The sequence below is a fragment of the Prionailurus viverrinus genome, chromosome C2 (genome assembly GCF_022837055.1).
Source record: "Prionailurus viverrinus isolate Anna chromosome C2, UM_Priviv_1.0, whole genome shotgun sequence".
Taxonomy (NCBI): domain Eukaryota; kingdom Metazoa; phylum Chordata; class Mammalia; order Carnivora; family Felidae; genus Prionailurus; species Prionailurus viverrinus.
In genome coordinates, this window is record NC_062569.1 from 22,090,905 (window position 1) to 22,106,609 (window position 15,705).

At 41.3% G+C, this 15,705-nt stretch overlaps 3 protein-coding genes across 8 annotated transcripts in view; 2 read left to right on the top strand and 1 right to left on the bottom strand.

Moving 5' to 3' along the window:
- RAB5A (RAB5A, member RAS oncogene family) overlaps window positions 1-6,676 on the bottom strand; it is a 30,616-nt gene extending 23,940 nt beyond the window's left edge. Inside the window, exons 1-2 of one of the 4 annotated variants that reach the window (XM_047874751.1) lie at window positions 6,335-6,676; window positions 3,093-3,349 (exon numbers count right to left, since the gene is read on the bottom strand). In XM_047874751.1, coding sequence (XP_047730707.1) covers window positions 3,093-3,255 — 163 coding nt within the window. In that variant the 5' untranslated portion in view covers window positions 3,256-3,349; window positions 6,335-6,676. Of the gene's footprint in view, window positions 1-3,092; window positions 3,350-5,820; window positions 5,842-5,866; window positions 6,001-6,334 lie in introns of those variants that run through there. The other 3 variants (XM_047874752.1, XM_047874753.1, XM_047874754.1) reach the window with 3 other exon arrangements.
- LOC125174416 (uncharacterized) lies at window positions 4,354-9,345 on the top strand. The gene is made up of 4 exons (XM_047873984.1): window positions 4,354-4,398; window positions 5,844-6,208; window positions 6,630-6,917; window positions 8,977-9,345. Exons 1-4 carry the CDS (start codon window positions 4,354-4,356, stop codon window positions 9,044-9,046), a joined length of 768 nt encoding a protein of 255 aa, XP_047729940.1. The 3' UTR covers window positions 9,047-9,345.
- Window positions 9,346-11,896: 2,551 nt separating this feature from the next.
- The window catches only part of EFHB (EF-hand domain family member B), a 49,666-nt gene continuing 45,857 nt past the window's right edge, over window positions 11,897-15,705 (top strand). For all 3 annotated transcript variants that reach the window (XM_047874746.1, XM_047874747.1, XM_047874748.1), the window contains exon 1: window positions 11,897-12,851. In XM_047874746.1, the coding sequence (XP_047730702.1) occupies window positions 11,943-12,851 (909 nt within the window). In that variant the 5' untranslated portion in view covers window positions 11,897-11,942. The remainder of the gene's footprint in view (window positions 12,852-15,705) is intronic.

The following is a 15,705-nucleotide window of genomic DNA, read 5'->3' on the forward strand; positions in this document are numbered from 1 at the left end:
GCAGAGGGCGAGAGAGAATCCCAAGCATTCCCTGCAATGTCAGTGCAGAGCCTGACACAGGACTCAATCTCACAACCCTGGGATCACGATCTGAGCTGAAATCAAGAGGTGGACGCTGAACCCACTGAGCTACACAGATGCCCCTTCACTGCATATTTTAACCTTGCTCTGACTTACGTTGAAGATCCACTTGTTTATAAATAGCATTTAAATGTATTTAAACAATATTTTTTTTGACAGGAGTAACTCACTTGAAACCTTTAAAGTCTTAAAGTACTCAAGGTGTTAAGTGAAAGATGAACAGCCCTATCCAACAGATATTTACTGAGGAGATACTGAGGAACACAACCATATGAACCAAATGCTCCTTGCTAACCTTCTGGGCTCTCTTTTTTCCTTTTTAGAGAAAGAGAGGGAGAGACAGTGTGTGTGTGAGGGTGGGGGAAAGGGCAGTGGGAGCCTGACGCGGGGCTTGATTCCATGACTCTGGGATCGTGACCTGAGCTGAAATCAAGAGTTGGATGTTCAACCAACAGAGCCACCCAGGCGCCCCTGGGTTCGTCTTAAACAATAAGAACATAAATGTCCTGCAGACTTTAAAGCCCTACAAATAAGCTAGAACTCCCCGAAGTATTAAACCCAACACCTAACTACTTAACTTTATTATGAGTGCTATAGGGCAAAGGGGCAATTGCATAGGATGCAGTGAGACAACATTGATTCTTAAATCGAGCTATCATGTTTAGAACTGCATAAACTACCCTGATATTCTTGATGAAGGTAAGGCTCTAGAATATACAAACTCAAGAGAATAGCATATGATTTCAAACATGAAAATTTTAAGTTAGCTCTTCAGACCATACCTAATGTTAGTAGGTATAAACCATCAAAAAATAAAATGCAAACATTTGGCTAAGTTCATTTGTTAGGTAAGTCTTACCACACATCAGCCAAAACAAAAATATATATTACTTACAAGTTATGGACTTGGGGTGTTGATAATTAAATAGCTCAAACCATGAAATCCTTACAACAGAATACTAGTATTGTCCCTAAGGGCGAAGAGCTGTTATCAAAGAGCATAAAACAGCACTCACTATTAAAACATATCTAATCAATGTCTTAAACCTTAAGCTTACACTATGTCAACTATGTCCCAAAACAAAAACAAAAACCCAGTGCTCACAGCTATAATCATAATGGCACTGTCAGACTTCCTAAAAATTGGTCTATAACATAAACTGTCCAACAACCGTTAACAGAGAAATTTGGATATAAATCCCTTCTAAAGTTGGTTTTAAAAGTCAATTCGCACAAGTAGAAAATATTAAGGAAGCTTTAGATATAGGAACAAAACACTTGAAAAATCCATAAATGCAGATCACCTGATTTGTGTTAAATAGAAATGCAGATTACATATACGCATACAACATTTATCACATCTGTGTATTTACAACTCACTGACAGGGTTCAATTTTTCTTACAAATGTCCTTCTTTAAATATCATTAGGACAAAGTACATTTGGATGACCATAATATCCAAAACAAAAACAAAGATTCTAGTCTTACCCTCCTGAGGCTCTTGCAGTTCCCCAGGAATTAAGTTCTTTACTATATAGTGCTTCAGTGTTGTTAATGGACTATGCACTGTGAAGAGGGGGAGGGTGGCACAGAGCCAGTCCCAAACCTATCTGGCCCAGGTATTTAGCCTAGAATGCATATGAACTTTGGGAAATGCTGCCACTGACAATTACTTGACAAGCGATACTACCTTGAGAGATATTTCATTCCTAAACCAAATGTGTGTGTGTGTAAATGTTCTAACAAAAAAATCACAAAGAATGTATGTTGTTCATTACATTTTTAACTCAAAAGCTCAATGATGTGGACTACATTTTTGAAGGTCACCCATTATAAAAAACATAAAACATTGAAACAATAGAACACTGTGTAACTTGATATATACACAAATGAAAGAAGATGACAAACACATTGCTACATCCATTAAAGTGGAAATACCACCTATGTACTGTATTTTCTGTACGCAGGGAAGTCAGCAGGTAGTACAGTTTTACAAACTATTTCATTAGAAAGGTCTGAACTATGAATAAAATTATCAAGTGTACCTGAGAACATACACTAAATGCATAACATAAAGTTATATTCCTAAAACACAGATCTAAAGTTGCTACATATTAGCTGGGTCACATATTTCAGAAGTTTGACTTTTCAAAATCTATTTACGTATACCTTTAAAAACATAGTACTGCTTAATTACACACACCTTGCAAAATATTGTGAATCTTAGAGCTGTGTGGTTCCTCTGATATTACCTAATTCAAAAGCTTCATTTGACAGATGAAACTGAGGCACTGAAAAAAGTTTTGCTCCAATGCTATATAGCTGTGAATCTGATTAATTCAATCACCAATCTCCTGTCTTTATCCACAACACTGCACTATTAGTTGTCTCCTTTGTCCTGCCTCTTACCTTCCCCTCATCCCATCTCAACCCTACCAAAACCACTGTATCCATGGCTTACTCTACCTCTTCCTCATCTTTGATCTTTCTCTCCAGGTCCCATTTCCCTTTCATGTCCCTTTCCATTGACCACTGACTTTTTCTCTTCAAGTTTAACAAAATTTAATTAATTTTACTAATCAGTGTTAATATACGAATAGTCTAGTTATTTAGAATTAGGATTTTAAGGTTAACCTTCACTATTTATTATTTTCATTATTCATTCCAAAGCCAGTATTATTCAGCACAAACGTATTAATTCGAAGAAGCTTCTAATCATTATCAAGAAACAGGTATCGGATCAAATTTAATTACTTGGGACACTGACTCTGTTCATGCTTGTATCTGTAGTCCAACTTTTACACAATCATCTTGGGGATAACCAGGAAATCAAAATGTAGAAAGATACTACCTAAACAAAAATCAAGATAAGTTTTAAAGCTTGAGGTCTGCTGAATGGTTTTCTTCACTGTGTGACCTATTTAGGTATGCATCATCACACAATTGGAACTGCAAAATCTTTTTTGCCAATGTATGATTCAATTAAATGAAGGGAAAAAAGAAAATCTCACCCCCTATGGTACTCTCTTGAAATTCATGAAACTGGCCCTTCACAAAACGAAGCACTAGGCTTGATTTGCCAACAGCAGACTCTCCCAGAAGTACTAGTTTGAACTGGCATATTTTATTTCCAGTATTTGGCCCGTTGGGTCTTGTTGCTCCTCGATTAGCCATGTCCAAATTTGAAAGAAGTCCCTAATTTCAGTCTTTTAAATGAACTTCCAGGATGCAAGGTGTCAAATTTTTTTCTTTCTGGATGTAGAGAAACCTGTAAAGAAACAAATATTGTATTATTAAACACACAAATCAGTAAACAAATCTAATGTTAATCACTTCAGTAATTTTGCCTATCACATATAATATGATAATTGTAACCTCTACAGGACACCAATTCCCATGTATTTAAATTCACCACCTTTGTACTGAAATAATGTAAAAGTATGAGACTTAAGCCTAAAATCCTGCTATAATTTTCAGATCAAAAAAAGATTTAAAGCTAATCTTTATTTAAGACTCAACTTTGTACCAGGTAGTTAAGTACTTAACATAGTCATTCAACAATCCTATAGACTGTTACAATCCTTAAAAATGAGGAAACAGGCACAGAGAGGTTAAGTAACTTGACTGAGGTCACATAGTTACTGTGACAGAGCCATGACAGAGCCACAACATAGCTGTGTTTCAAACCCAGTCAACCTGAGAGGTGACTTAAGAGTTCAGGTTTTGGAGCCAGCCTAGATTGGTTAAAACAGTTTTGGGGAAAATTCAGTTCCTAAATGGGAAGTTCTTACAACAGATCCTAGAACATAGTAAGAACTCAATAAATGTTGGCTATTATTATTTGAAGGCCCCTATTAAATTGTACAGTTTTTGATTAATGGTAATGTCAAAGTAACAAATATTTTGTTTGTGTGTCTAGTAGCTAAAAGACTTAAAACTGTTTCCTCATGTGCTCAAATACATCATACATGGAAGTGTTAACAGTGGTTTCTATGTGGTTAGCTTATTGGTGTCTTATTTACTTACACTCTTCTGTAGTTTCGGGGCTAATAATTAAGTCGTTATTTTCCATTGAACACATTTAGAAAAAACTGGCCCAAATGGCAACTTCTGTCTCTTTTCTTAATACCTACTGCTAATTTTCAATCTGAAAGGAATAAGGGAACATTAAAAAGGACTCTCTTCCAATCTACTCAAAAATCACAGTTTTAGTGTGTGATTTTTATCTTTAGTCAAAATCTGATTATGTGCTTACTAGTAATACTAAACCTGATGATTCCTCCCCCTAAAAATCACTGTTATATTTGGGTACCTCATGTAAGAAATTTGCTTTCCCCATGAAATGAGGTTATATAAAACTCCCTCTCGACAATGGATTAATAAATACCAATGAGACCTTATATTTGAGACAATAAAATCACCACTGCCTTATCTCAACAGCAGCTTTGCAGAGTTCTTTTAGTAACACATACTGAACTATTTAAACGCGAAATGGTATGTCTAAGTTGTTTCTAAACAGTAGGGATATAAATAAAACACTACTGGCCATAGATAATTTAAAGCAGGTGATGGGTTCATTCTACTATTCTCCCCCTCTTTTGTGTACTTTAACATTTTTCTGTAATAAAAAAATGCCTCAATCTCCACACTGACTCCCCACCACATTAAAAAATATTGGATTTGGTGATGTAATCTTGACTGGGTATACTGAAGTCTCCATTTCCAAAATACCTAACTAACTTACATAGCTGCTGCAGAATTAAATGAGAGAATATATGTTAAAAAAAAAAAAAAGTCTCTAATACAGTGGCCGACACATAACAGGGACTGAAAAATGGCAATTAGAGTGGCTCTCTGATAAAATAAACAGAACATCATGCAGACTAAACATGTGAACACACCTTTAGATATTTCAATACCAATTGAAATATTTCCCAGTTGTCTCACTACCCACAAAACAGCAAATTGAAATACTCGTCAGGGACAACATGCTCCCAATTTTCAAGGCCCAAAATTTCAGGGAAAACATGAGACTCCCATTAAAAAAATTAATTTGTTTTTTTTTTGCTGTGCCTTTTAAGGGTTAAAGCTGTTGGAATAGATCTCTCTCCAACACTCTAGAGCAGGAAATAAATGTATAAAGTTAGCACAGTAAGGTTAAAAATCATGGGCATTCATTTTTATTCGCTACCGAAACTTTTGTTTTGCAAAACGAAGATTCTGCATAAAATGCATTTTAAAATCTTTTGAGAACAACCGGTATCCTATGAAGTCCTCTAGGAGCTCGTTAATAAAGATAGCATCAATAACAGCAGCTAACATTTACCAGACCCTTATTTTGTGCCAACCATTATTCCATGAATTTTGCTTACGGCAACCCTATGAGCTCCTGTTATCCCAATTTTGCATTAAAAATAAAGTTTCTGAGCTCTCTTGACTTAAAACAGGGCGGTCCACGTTTCTTTTTTTTAACCAGTTATCTGAAAGGCATCCGAATCAGCATTGAGACCAAACCCCAACTATGTGAATTGCGACGTTTAGAGCTTACAGTCTGAAAATCTCACGGGGGTAACCAGCTCCCAGGGAGGAAAACAGCAGACAGGTTTAATAAGGTCTCTACCCACTGTGCGGGTGCAGCGGCCCAGCTGTCTTGAGTTCTTTTAAGCTGCGGTTCACCACCCTTCTTAGACCAGACAGTCCCTAGGCATAGCATGTTGACGCGCCTCCCCCCTCCATTACCCGTCTTTGGAAGTCGCAGGTAGGCGGAGCTCCCCCCCATTCACACCTGCTGTAGGCCCCGGTTGCTCCTTGGAGAGTACCTGAGTAACAGATACCAAACTCCCCACGGCCTGAACAAGCAGGACCCGCCAGGCCCCTTGGCCCTCTTTCCCTTCCTGCTTCCCCCAACCTGGCCTGGCTCGGGCTGGGACCACCCCCTCCGGGACTGCCAGGACAGGGGCCAGACGGATCCGCGGCCTCCGGCACTCTTTCACGGCGCCATCTTGAGAAGGGAAGAGGGTGACACCCGTCGCTCCCTCAGCCAGTCTGCAAATCCTGGTCTCCAGACCTGCTTGAGGAATGAATCACCAGGGCCAGCAGGACGAGACGCCAGGCTCGATAGCTCTGGGTACTGGCGCCGGGCGGGGAAGAATGGGCGGGGGACTCCGTGCCGGCAGGGCCGCGGAGAGACCGAGGACAGCGTATAACCTGGGGTCCCGGCCGGCGCCGGGCAGGGGAGGGACGCTTTGGTTACCTGAGACCGCAGCACGCGGAGCCGCGGGGCTGAAGCCTCCCAGCAGCAGGTCCCAGGCGTGGCCCGAGGAGAGGGTGAGGCTGTGGCTTAGACGGCGGCGGCGCGTCTCCTCCTCAGGCCGCTCCCCTCAGACTGGACGGTGCCGGGATCGTGCCGTGGTGCCGCCCCCGTCCGGCTCCGTCTCCGCCTCTCTCCGCTCCGCCTTCCTCTTTTCCTTTCTCCTCCTCCGCCACCGCCGGCGCTCGAGTTCCGACTAATTCTTCCTCCTCCTCCCTCCTCTGCCTCCTCCCCTCAGACCAGCCGGCGGCTCCGTCGCGAACCAAAACACAAACACTCAAGTCCCAGCGCGGGAACCACTTCCGCCGCCAGGCGCCGGCCTCGCCGCCACGTCGAGGCACGTAGCGAACTACGCCTCCTCGTCACTTCCGCCGTCGCCAGTGCGCTCTCTCCGTCTGCTCCCCCGCCCCTTGTCGAAGCCCTGGCGGCCGGGCCTGGTTTTCGGGGCCGGGTGGGCCGTGTCACGTGACCTCGGCGAGAGGCCGCGTCGGATTCAGCCACCTCCCACCTCCCTCCCACATCCCAGGCAAGCACGGCCCCGCCCTTGTCGGCGCCATTGTTATCTCGGTGGCGGTCTTGGTCTCCCGGCGGCCGGCGTGGGGGTGGGGGTGGGCGAGGGGGGGGGTTACTCCTTTACTCCCTGGCTTTCGGGGAGGCGTGAGAAAACTGGGGTTTGTTGCTCCCCGCCATGGGCGGCGGCGAAGTTCCCGCTGAATATTTGCACACAGTCCCAGTTATTCTACCCTGCAACACCCCAACCCTGGCAACTTGGCTAAGGGGAATGGGTGGGTGGGTGGGGGAAGGGGTGTACTTTTCTAGCACGGGAGAGCCCCCGAACATGTCCTGCGGGGTGGGGGGGGGGGGATGGATGTGTTGTAAAGGTGTGGTTATTTACCCAGGGAAGAGGGTTAGACCCCGTACCAGAAGTTGTCTCTAGGCGAGGAAATCTTAATAACTTGCTTTTGTTCATTCGGTGTACCTATTTTTGATGGGGGGGGGGGGGGGAGCAAATCTTAAAATAATAGGTCGCTTTTTTCGGGGCTTTCCTTTGCGAATTACTGTACGAAACGCTTTAGAGGAGTTTTTCCATTTTACTTTTATACTAGAAGGTTTCACTCTGAAACTAGTATCTGAAACTAAATGCCTTCCTACATTAGAATATTAACTCCCCAAAGTGGTCCTCAACGCTGTCTCGCATAGTGCCTGCCAGCTCAGAATCTTCAGTCAAGTGTGGAATTAATGAATGAGGCGTGCCTTTTTTAAAGGTAAAGAATTTGAGGCAGAGAGATTGTGTAACTTGTCCAAAATCCCCACTGCGCTGGTGATGAATTGTATTCTAACCTGAAGGCTGGCTCCACAGCCTGAGTTTAAGCAGGATTCCAGTACAACGTAAACTTTCATTACCATCCACTGCAGACCTACATACACACCTTGCTTTGTTAAAGTTCATAGAGTAGTTTCTGGTATCTGAAACAAAACAAAATTCATTCTGTAATTTGGTGGAATGTTAAATTGACTTTCCCTCAGGATAAGGACTACTTTTCAGTTTGCAGTTTATACCATTTATAAGCTTCGTTTTTTTTTTTTTAATTTTTTTAAATGTTTATTTATTTTTGAGACAGAGAGAGACAGAGCATGAATGGGGGAGGGTCACAGAGAGGGAGACACAGAGTCAGAAGCAGGCTCCAGGCTCCAAGCTGTCAGCACAGAGCCTGACGTGGGGCTTGAACTGAAGGACCATGAGATCATGACCTGAGCCGAAGTCAGATGCTCAACTGACTGAGCCACCCAGGTGCCCCTATAAGCTTCATTTTGAGAACATCGATATTGATTGTCTAGGATGTGTACTAGGGAAGGTATCCTGAGGCTTCTCAGTCAACGTTATGCAATGAAGATGATTTGAATCCTTGAACAGCCAGTCTTCTAGATCAACTCCCCAGTTACTAAACAGAAGAGCATAATGTGTCATACCTAAATGGTATCTGTGGCACTTTATCCCAAGAGGTTGTTCCAATATAGTGTGTTAGTCACGTTAATACCTCTTGGACAATCCAAGGAAGAATCAGGAAATAGGATATGTCACATCAGTTTTGACATGTCAACAGTATGTAAACCAAACCTATTCCACCCCAAACCTGCTTCTGCTTTGTTGACTGGTATTAACAGCCTCCCAGTCACCTGAACATGAAAGGCCAGAATCATCTTCACTCTTCCTGTTTTCCCTCATAAACCATTGTCCATTCTAATACCAAAAATTCTCTAATCCCCAAATCTGTGATCTAATCCCAACACCCAGGCTGTGGTAGTATTAATATAAACAGGAATTAATGCACACACCTGTCTTCAATCATTCTGTGCGCTTCAGCCAGTCATTCTCCTCAGAAATGCTCAAGGATATCTCAGTTGCAAAATAGAGTCCAAACTTCTGTAGTCCTGTCCCACATTTCTTTCATTCTGTTTCTGTGGTCTCCCTCTCCCCAAACACTTGCTTTGTATCCTAATCACACTGGTCTATTCTGTTCCCAGAATGTTGTTGGTATGTTATCATCTTGGCATTTTTGATCATTTTGTTCTCTCCCTCCCAGAACACTGTTACCACCCATCACTGCAGGTTTCACTTTGGCCAGGACACCAACTCCTCTGGATGGCATCTGAAGATACAGTGGACCCTTGAACAATGCAGGGGTTAGGGGCACTGACCCCACCCAATTGAAAGTCTGCATGTAATGTTTGGCTCCCCCAAAACTTGAGTACTAATAACCCAGTATTGACCAGAAGCCTTACCAATAACATGTTGTATGTTAAATGTATTACATACTGCACTCTTACAATATTACCTTTCACTTAATTTTTTTGGTATTTCTAGGCTATGCCATTTGCAAATTTTTTCAAAATTTTGCAGATCTCCAAAAAAATTTCTGATAGATTTATTTTAAAAAAATCTGCGTGGGGCGCCTGGGTGGCGCAGTAGGTTAAGCGTTCGACTTCAGCCAGGTCACCATCTCGCGGTCCATGAGTTTGAGCCCCACGTCAGGCTCTGGGCTGATGGCTCAGAGCCTGGAGCCTGTTTCTGATTCTGTGTCTCCCTCTCTCTCTGCCCCTCCCCCGTTCATGCTCTGTCTCTCTCTGTCCCCAAAATAAATAAACGTTAAAAAAAAAAATTTTTTTTTTAAAAATCTGCGTATAAATGAATTCACACAGTTCAAATCTGTGTTGTTCAAGGGTTAACTGTACTTTTACTGGATTTAGTTATTTTTTCCTGTAGTTTCATGCTACTTCACTTTACTCTCTGTAGTGGTTCTAATACCTATCTGCCTTATTTTACAGTGCCTACACTTTTCTCCTCAGGTTTTTGTTCCCATTAGGGAAGCTAAAATCTCCTTAGGATTTTAAAGTTCTAAAGGACCAAGACCGTTATTTATTCATCATTTCAATTCCTCACAAAGCATCTTTGAGATAACAAGGGCCTCAAAAATATTTGTGAACCTAATTATATTTAGAGTGGTGAGCATTTGATTGGAGAAGACCTCACAAATAACAGGGATGCGGAAATTTATAAATTGCTAGGAACTCCCCATTTCATTGTTCTAGGATATTGCTTCCTCATTTATTTTCTTCTAGCAATTTGGTCTTTTAATTCACCTCCTTCATGAATACATTCCACAATATTTTGTAGTTTAGTCATAATGTTTGTCTTAAAGAGTACGGTGCCAGTGGCTAAGCACTTTTAAGATCTGCTGCCAGAGACTGAAATGCCACAGTAAAGCTTTTCTCTTGCTGCTGCCACTCACAATATGCCTGTGTTTTTTCCCTAGCCCCAGTTAACTGAGGAGGACTGATAAGTGCATATATTTTAGTGTCAAATGTGGAGTCCTACTAATTGACAGATTTTGTTAAGGAAGCTACAAAGTGGACAGACCCTAAATAAAGTTATAGACTTGAACACAGCCCTTAGTGCTTCCTTTGCTCTCAAATCTATAAACATCCACTCACAAATTCCCAGCACTTTACGTCTCTCTGTCACCCCTGGCACTCTTACCGTATATATTCTACCTTCTCTTCCAGGACGTCTTTCCCCCATTGTGTAGTTGAAGAATGAATCATAGATAGTAATGACTGGTAACATTTTGTTTTAACTGGGACTACCTGGAGGCAAACCTAAAGGTAATTCTAACATAAGGAAACGTGGGCATGATGGCAAGGCAATGAGAAAAAAATTATGGGAACTTGAGCTAGTCTTGTTTAAAAAGTTTGTGTCTTTGCCCGGCTAAATGCAAGCCTCGGTTCAATTGTCATGTACCTAAGGAACTTCTAAGCCCACCAATTCTAAAGTAGCATCTCTTTATATCAAAGTATTGTTTTCTTTGTAACATTTATCACTATGTGAAATGATCTTAATTATTGGTTTACTTGATGGTTATTTATCCCCACTAGAATATAAATTCCAAGAGAGAGGGATTGGCTTATAGTTCACTATATTCCCATCATAGACACAAAGTAGGTACTCAATAGTTATTTGTAAAAATGAAAGAATTGAATGAACGCTTATACATACAGACATCCCTTCATTTACACGCTTTCAAGTCATTTAAAGTGCTTGGGGGAGATGAATATTTATATTAACTATATGAAAATTACACTACACAATTTGTTCAAATGTGAAATGTCTCTTAAGCATTTGTTTTTTTTAGTTTTTCATTTTCAAGTTTTTCATAGTTTCTAAAAGACTGGAATCTTATAAATTCCATTCAGATTCTAAGCTAGGTGCTCTGTATCCCCTGTATGTGTAAAACATGACAAATATTTACTAAATACACTTTCATTAAAACCTGACAAGTTGTAGCCCCAATTTAAAGAAAATCTCATGCTTACATATCCAGAGTTTGAGTTGCACAATATTTTAAGAAGTTGATATGCATTATTGTATAACACCCCTCAAACTTTAACATATTTAAATACTATTTAAAGCCTATTTATTAAAATGTAAATGTTCTCAAAGACTTTAAGTAGTTTCTGTAACACAGGTACCAAATAACTTCACAGAATTTAAAGTAGTTCTTTAGGCTGAAAGAACTACGTGCACTGTGCTTGTACATGCACAAGGAAGGACCTAAATTAATGGTCACAACCAGAGAAGTGGTTACTTTTATCCTGATTGCCATAAAATTAGTAGGCCAATGGCCAGGAGGGGGAAGCCCAGGGTTGAACCCATCCTGAGGGGACTGCTTTGCTAGAGAAACCGAAGACAAGTTAGTGAACATTTTCTCCAGTGCCCAAAACCACATCCTCCTTGTTTTCTTGCCCTCCAGATTTGGTCAAGAAGGAGGAAAAGAGAGGAGAGAGGGAGCGAAGGAGAAAAAGAAGGGGGAGAGAGAGAGGGAAACTGACTGGAGAAAGTCGGGGAGAAATGGGCGGGATCCTGCCCCGAGAAACAATTGCGCGTTAAACCACGCCCCTGTTTCCTAGGTAACCGGGTAAACAGACCTTAGTCTCCTTTCTGCTAGGTGTTATTTCGTAGGCAGGAAGCTGTGGGCAGGGAGTCCGAGTTGAGATGTGTTCTTTCGTGAGAGTGGGGTCCCCCAAAGGTTTGGGGCACCCCAAGGGATTAGGAACTTTCCTTGAGCCAGGTATAGACTTCCCCTTTGAGATGAGTGCTGTTGGAGGAATGGGGGTGTCTGAGAGGAAATCTCCCCAGAGCATAGAGGATGGGCCCACTCACGAAGGGAAGGATGATTTAGGAGAGAGGGGGGTCGTCATGGGAACAAAATCTCCCACAGAGTTAGGGTTGAGAGTGGGATTAAGAAAAGAAGATTCCCCATGTAGGGAGAACCTCTTGGTTAGTAATAAATTTGAGAGGAATGCATCACCAGAAACAAAATCTCTGTTGAGCAAGGAGCTTGAAATGAAATTAAAAAGACAGAATACGTCTAGGGCCCTCACGGAGAGGAGTAATTTAGGAGTCTATGGGGTCTCAGCCTCACGGGAAACAAAACCTCTGGGTACGGTGCCAGGAGGAGGGGGTTTAGAAAATGAGTGTCTTCTGGCAGGGTGTTCTGGAAGGATAATACAGCCTCGCTTAGGCATGGGAGGCGAAAGTCCACAGGCTCTAGGGAGCAGGAGAGGCTCTGCAGCTGGTTCCCCTAAAGCGTTAGGGGCTTCAGTAGGGAAACAGCCTGCTTTGGATATGGATCCTAGACAGGAACTGGGAAGAGGTACCTGTGTGGTAATGGAGCCCAGTGCAGAGATGAAGCCTCCTGCAGTGGTAGACACTGGTCTAGAAGAGCCAGATGAAACAGGCCCCCAAATGGGCTTGGTGATAGAACCTTCTGAGTGCCAGTTTGCCCAACAACCAGAAGAGAGAAAAGAGACTGAAAACAATGAACCTGGAGTAGAACCTCCAGATTGCATCAGACCTATATACTCTGGGAAATTTTTTGATCGGATGCCTTGCTGGCCAAGTGTAAGTTTTTTTTCTAGTTCTTTTCCTAGGAACTGTGGAATGTCCTGTCTTTACCAGGATGACAAACTGATGAGACTTGTTTGGGTTCGTGGAGTCAAACTGCAAAGATTTCATTGGGATTCTGATATTCCTTGTCCTGTTGGATTCTTTCCAGCTTTCACTTTGATCTCCTCTCATGCTCTGCCTCTCTTCCTAGATGTCAGCTTTGTTTCTGTGCATGCCAGTGATTCCTCTTGATTTCTCCTGCCTTTCTCTTTTGACTTTCATTCTATTTCTCAATCTGCATTTTCTCAGCCCTTTCACTGAGATACATGTTGTATCCTCGTAGTCATGTAACGGAGGGAAAGAAAAACACATTTTCTCCTATTCATTATTTATTCTGTGAGTTATTCATTCTTTCAGCAAAGACTTGTGGTGGCCATTTTGCTGGATGCAGGAAAATATAAAATAAAAAATACATGATCTCTACAATCTACATTTAGGCACTCATTTCAATGTTGGAGACAGCTAACAAGTATTGTATAGATGTCCAAATGAATGCAAAACAAATGTGATTCTTCCTTAATAGAGATATACTCTAAGCACAGAGTTCCGTGGAGAAGTTGGACAGCTCTGAAGGAGATGGGAAATACTTTGCCTAGCAAGTAATATTTGAGCAAATTTAGACATATCAGATGGAAAACAAGGTTGGAGCATTTTTGGCAAAGAAAGGCATAAAGCATGACCAAAGTTTCTTGTGTTTGGGAAATATAAGCAATTCTTTTTATCCAGCATGGTGTTGAGAGATACAGATGAAAAAGAAATATGTGGATGGGGGTGCCTGGGTGGCTTGGTTAAGCATCCGATGTCGGCTAAGGTCATGATCTCGTGGTTTGTGAGCTTGAGCTCCATGTAGGGCTCAGTGCTGACAGAGCCTGCAGTCTGCTTCTGATTCTGTGTCTCCTTCTCTCTGCTCGCACTCTGTCTCTCTCTCAAAAATAAATAAACAACAACAACAAAAGAAATCTGTGGACAAAATCTAAATGTCCAGAATGCAGGGGTAAAACATATGGATACAAAGCAATGGTGGATAAAATTTGTCTTTTGGAAAGATAATTCTGACATCAGTAGTAATGATGAACTGGAAGGGGGACATAATGGATGACAGGAAACAGAAGGCTTTATGAAAGTAATTATGGACTGAAATTAATGTAGAGTTAGAATAGGAGAGTGCAGTTTTGAAAGCTTTTTAGGAGATGATATTGTTAAGAATTGCTATCCATTTGTTCATCTATGTGGTGAAAGACAGGAAAGTTGATGCATGACTTAAAAGTTTCTAGGTTGATAATGATCTCTTCTGGTTTGGTGGCAAATGAGTGTCTGGTGTTGGCCGTCCTGAGTTTGAAATATCTACAAGTATCAGATGAAGAAGCCAGGGAGCCCATTGGTAATGTGAGACAGTTGGAGCCATGAGTAGCATAGAAGTGTCTAGGTAAGAACCTTGGGAAACACATTAATGTGGTGGTCAGAGAAAGAAATATGAATTGGGTGAGCTTTTGAGAAGGACTTTTACCTTATTTATTGTGCAGCTTCATGGCATATCACAATGCCTGGCTTATGGTGATCATTTGGTAAGTCTACGATAAATGGAAGGAAGGCTGGATTAATAAATGGGAGAATGAACAGTTAGAGAAGAAAGAGGTGAGTCTGAGAGGGTGGTATTGAGTTACATAAAAAAAGCGTCCTTAAGATATTCTGAGAATAAAAGACTCCACACACTGAGATTTGACAATACAGTTCTGCTGAAGTGGTCACGGGGATTCTGCAGATTTTCTTCTGCAACTGCAGACTTTTTTGTTCCCCTTGGGATTCAGGGTGTTCTTTTGTCTTTGACCCACTTTGCTTTCTGGTTCCATTATTGGATTTCCCCAGCCAAGCGCTTTCACTTGACCACACCTGCTTCTCCTTGCTGGATTGGTTCTACAGTCTATGGCTTCAGACCTGATCTCAGACACAGGCTACCAGCTTTCGGTTTCCAACAGAGGCAATTCTAAAACCTGTGCTTCCTCCTCCTCTCACATCCTCCTTTCTAAGTGTGATAGGACAGTGAAGAGAATTTCAAGGAGAAAGTGACTAGAAGTGTTAAAACACTTGTGATCGGTAAATAGGAATACATAAATTAGTTCTGAATGTTAAGGAAATTAACAACATTGTTAGAATGGCATAACGGAAAGAAAATTCAGATTCCAATATACCGAAGAGTGAATGGGAAATTCAAATTGAAGAAAGTTATTGTGAATTTTTTTTTCCTTAGGAAGTGTGACAGTGAAGAGAGTAAAGATTACAGTTAGGAATCTATTTATTTAGTGAATCATTAGAGGAGTTTCAGATAACAGAAAAGAGATAATGGATGGAACCAGGTCCTAGATAAACAGGAGGGAGTGGAATTAGAATATAGGCAAGAGGAGAGATTAGCATGAATTAGAAATAGTATTTTTTAATATTAAAATATGCATTTTTACTGTAAAACAAAAATAATATCATAGAAAGTTTAGAAAATGGGAATGAAAACACTCAGAATCTTATCTCCCTAATACAATGCCTACTAGCACTCTGCTGCATTCACATTAATGTTTATTAGCAGCTTACCATATCAACATCACAGTTCATGGAGCTTTGCAGGTATTAACTCATTTGCTGTCACAACAACTCTATGAGACAGCTGCTATTATTTTTTAAAATTTATTTATTTAAATTCAAGTTAGTTAAATACGGTGTAGTATTGGTTTCAGGAGTAGAACCTAGTGATTCATCACTTACGTATAACACCCAGTGCTCATCCCAACAAGTGCCCTCCTTAATGCCCATCACCCAT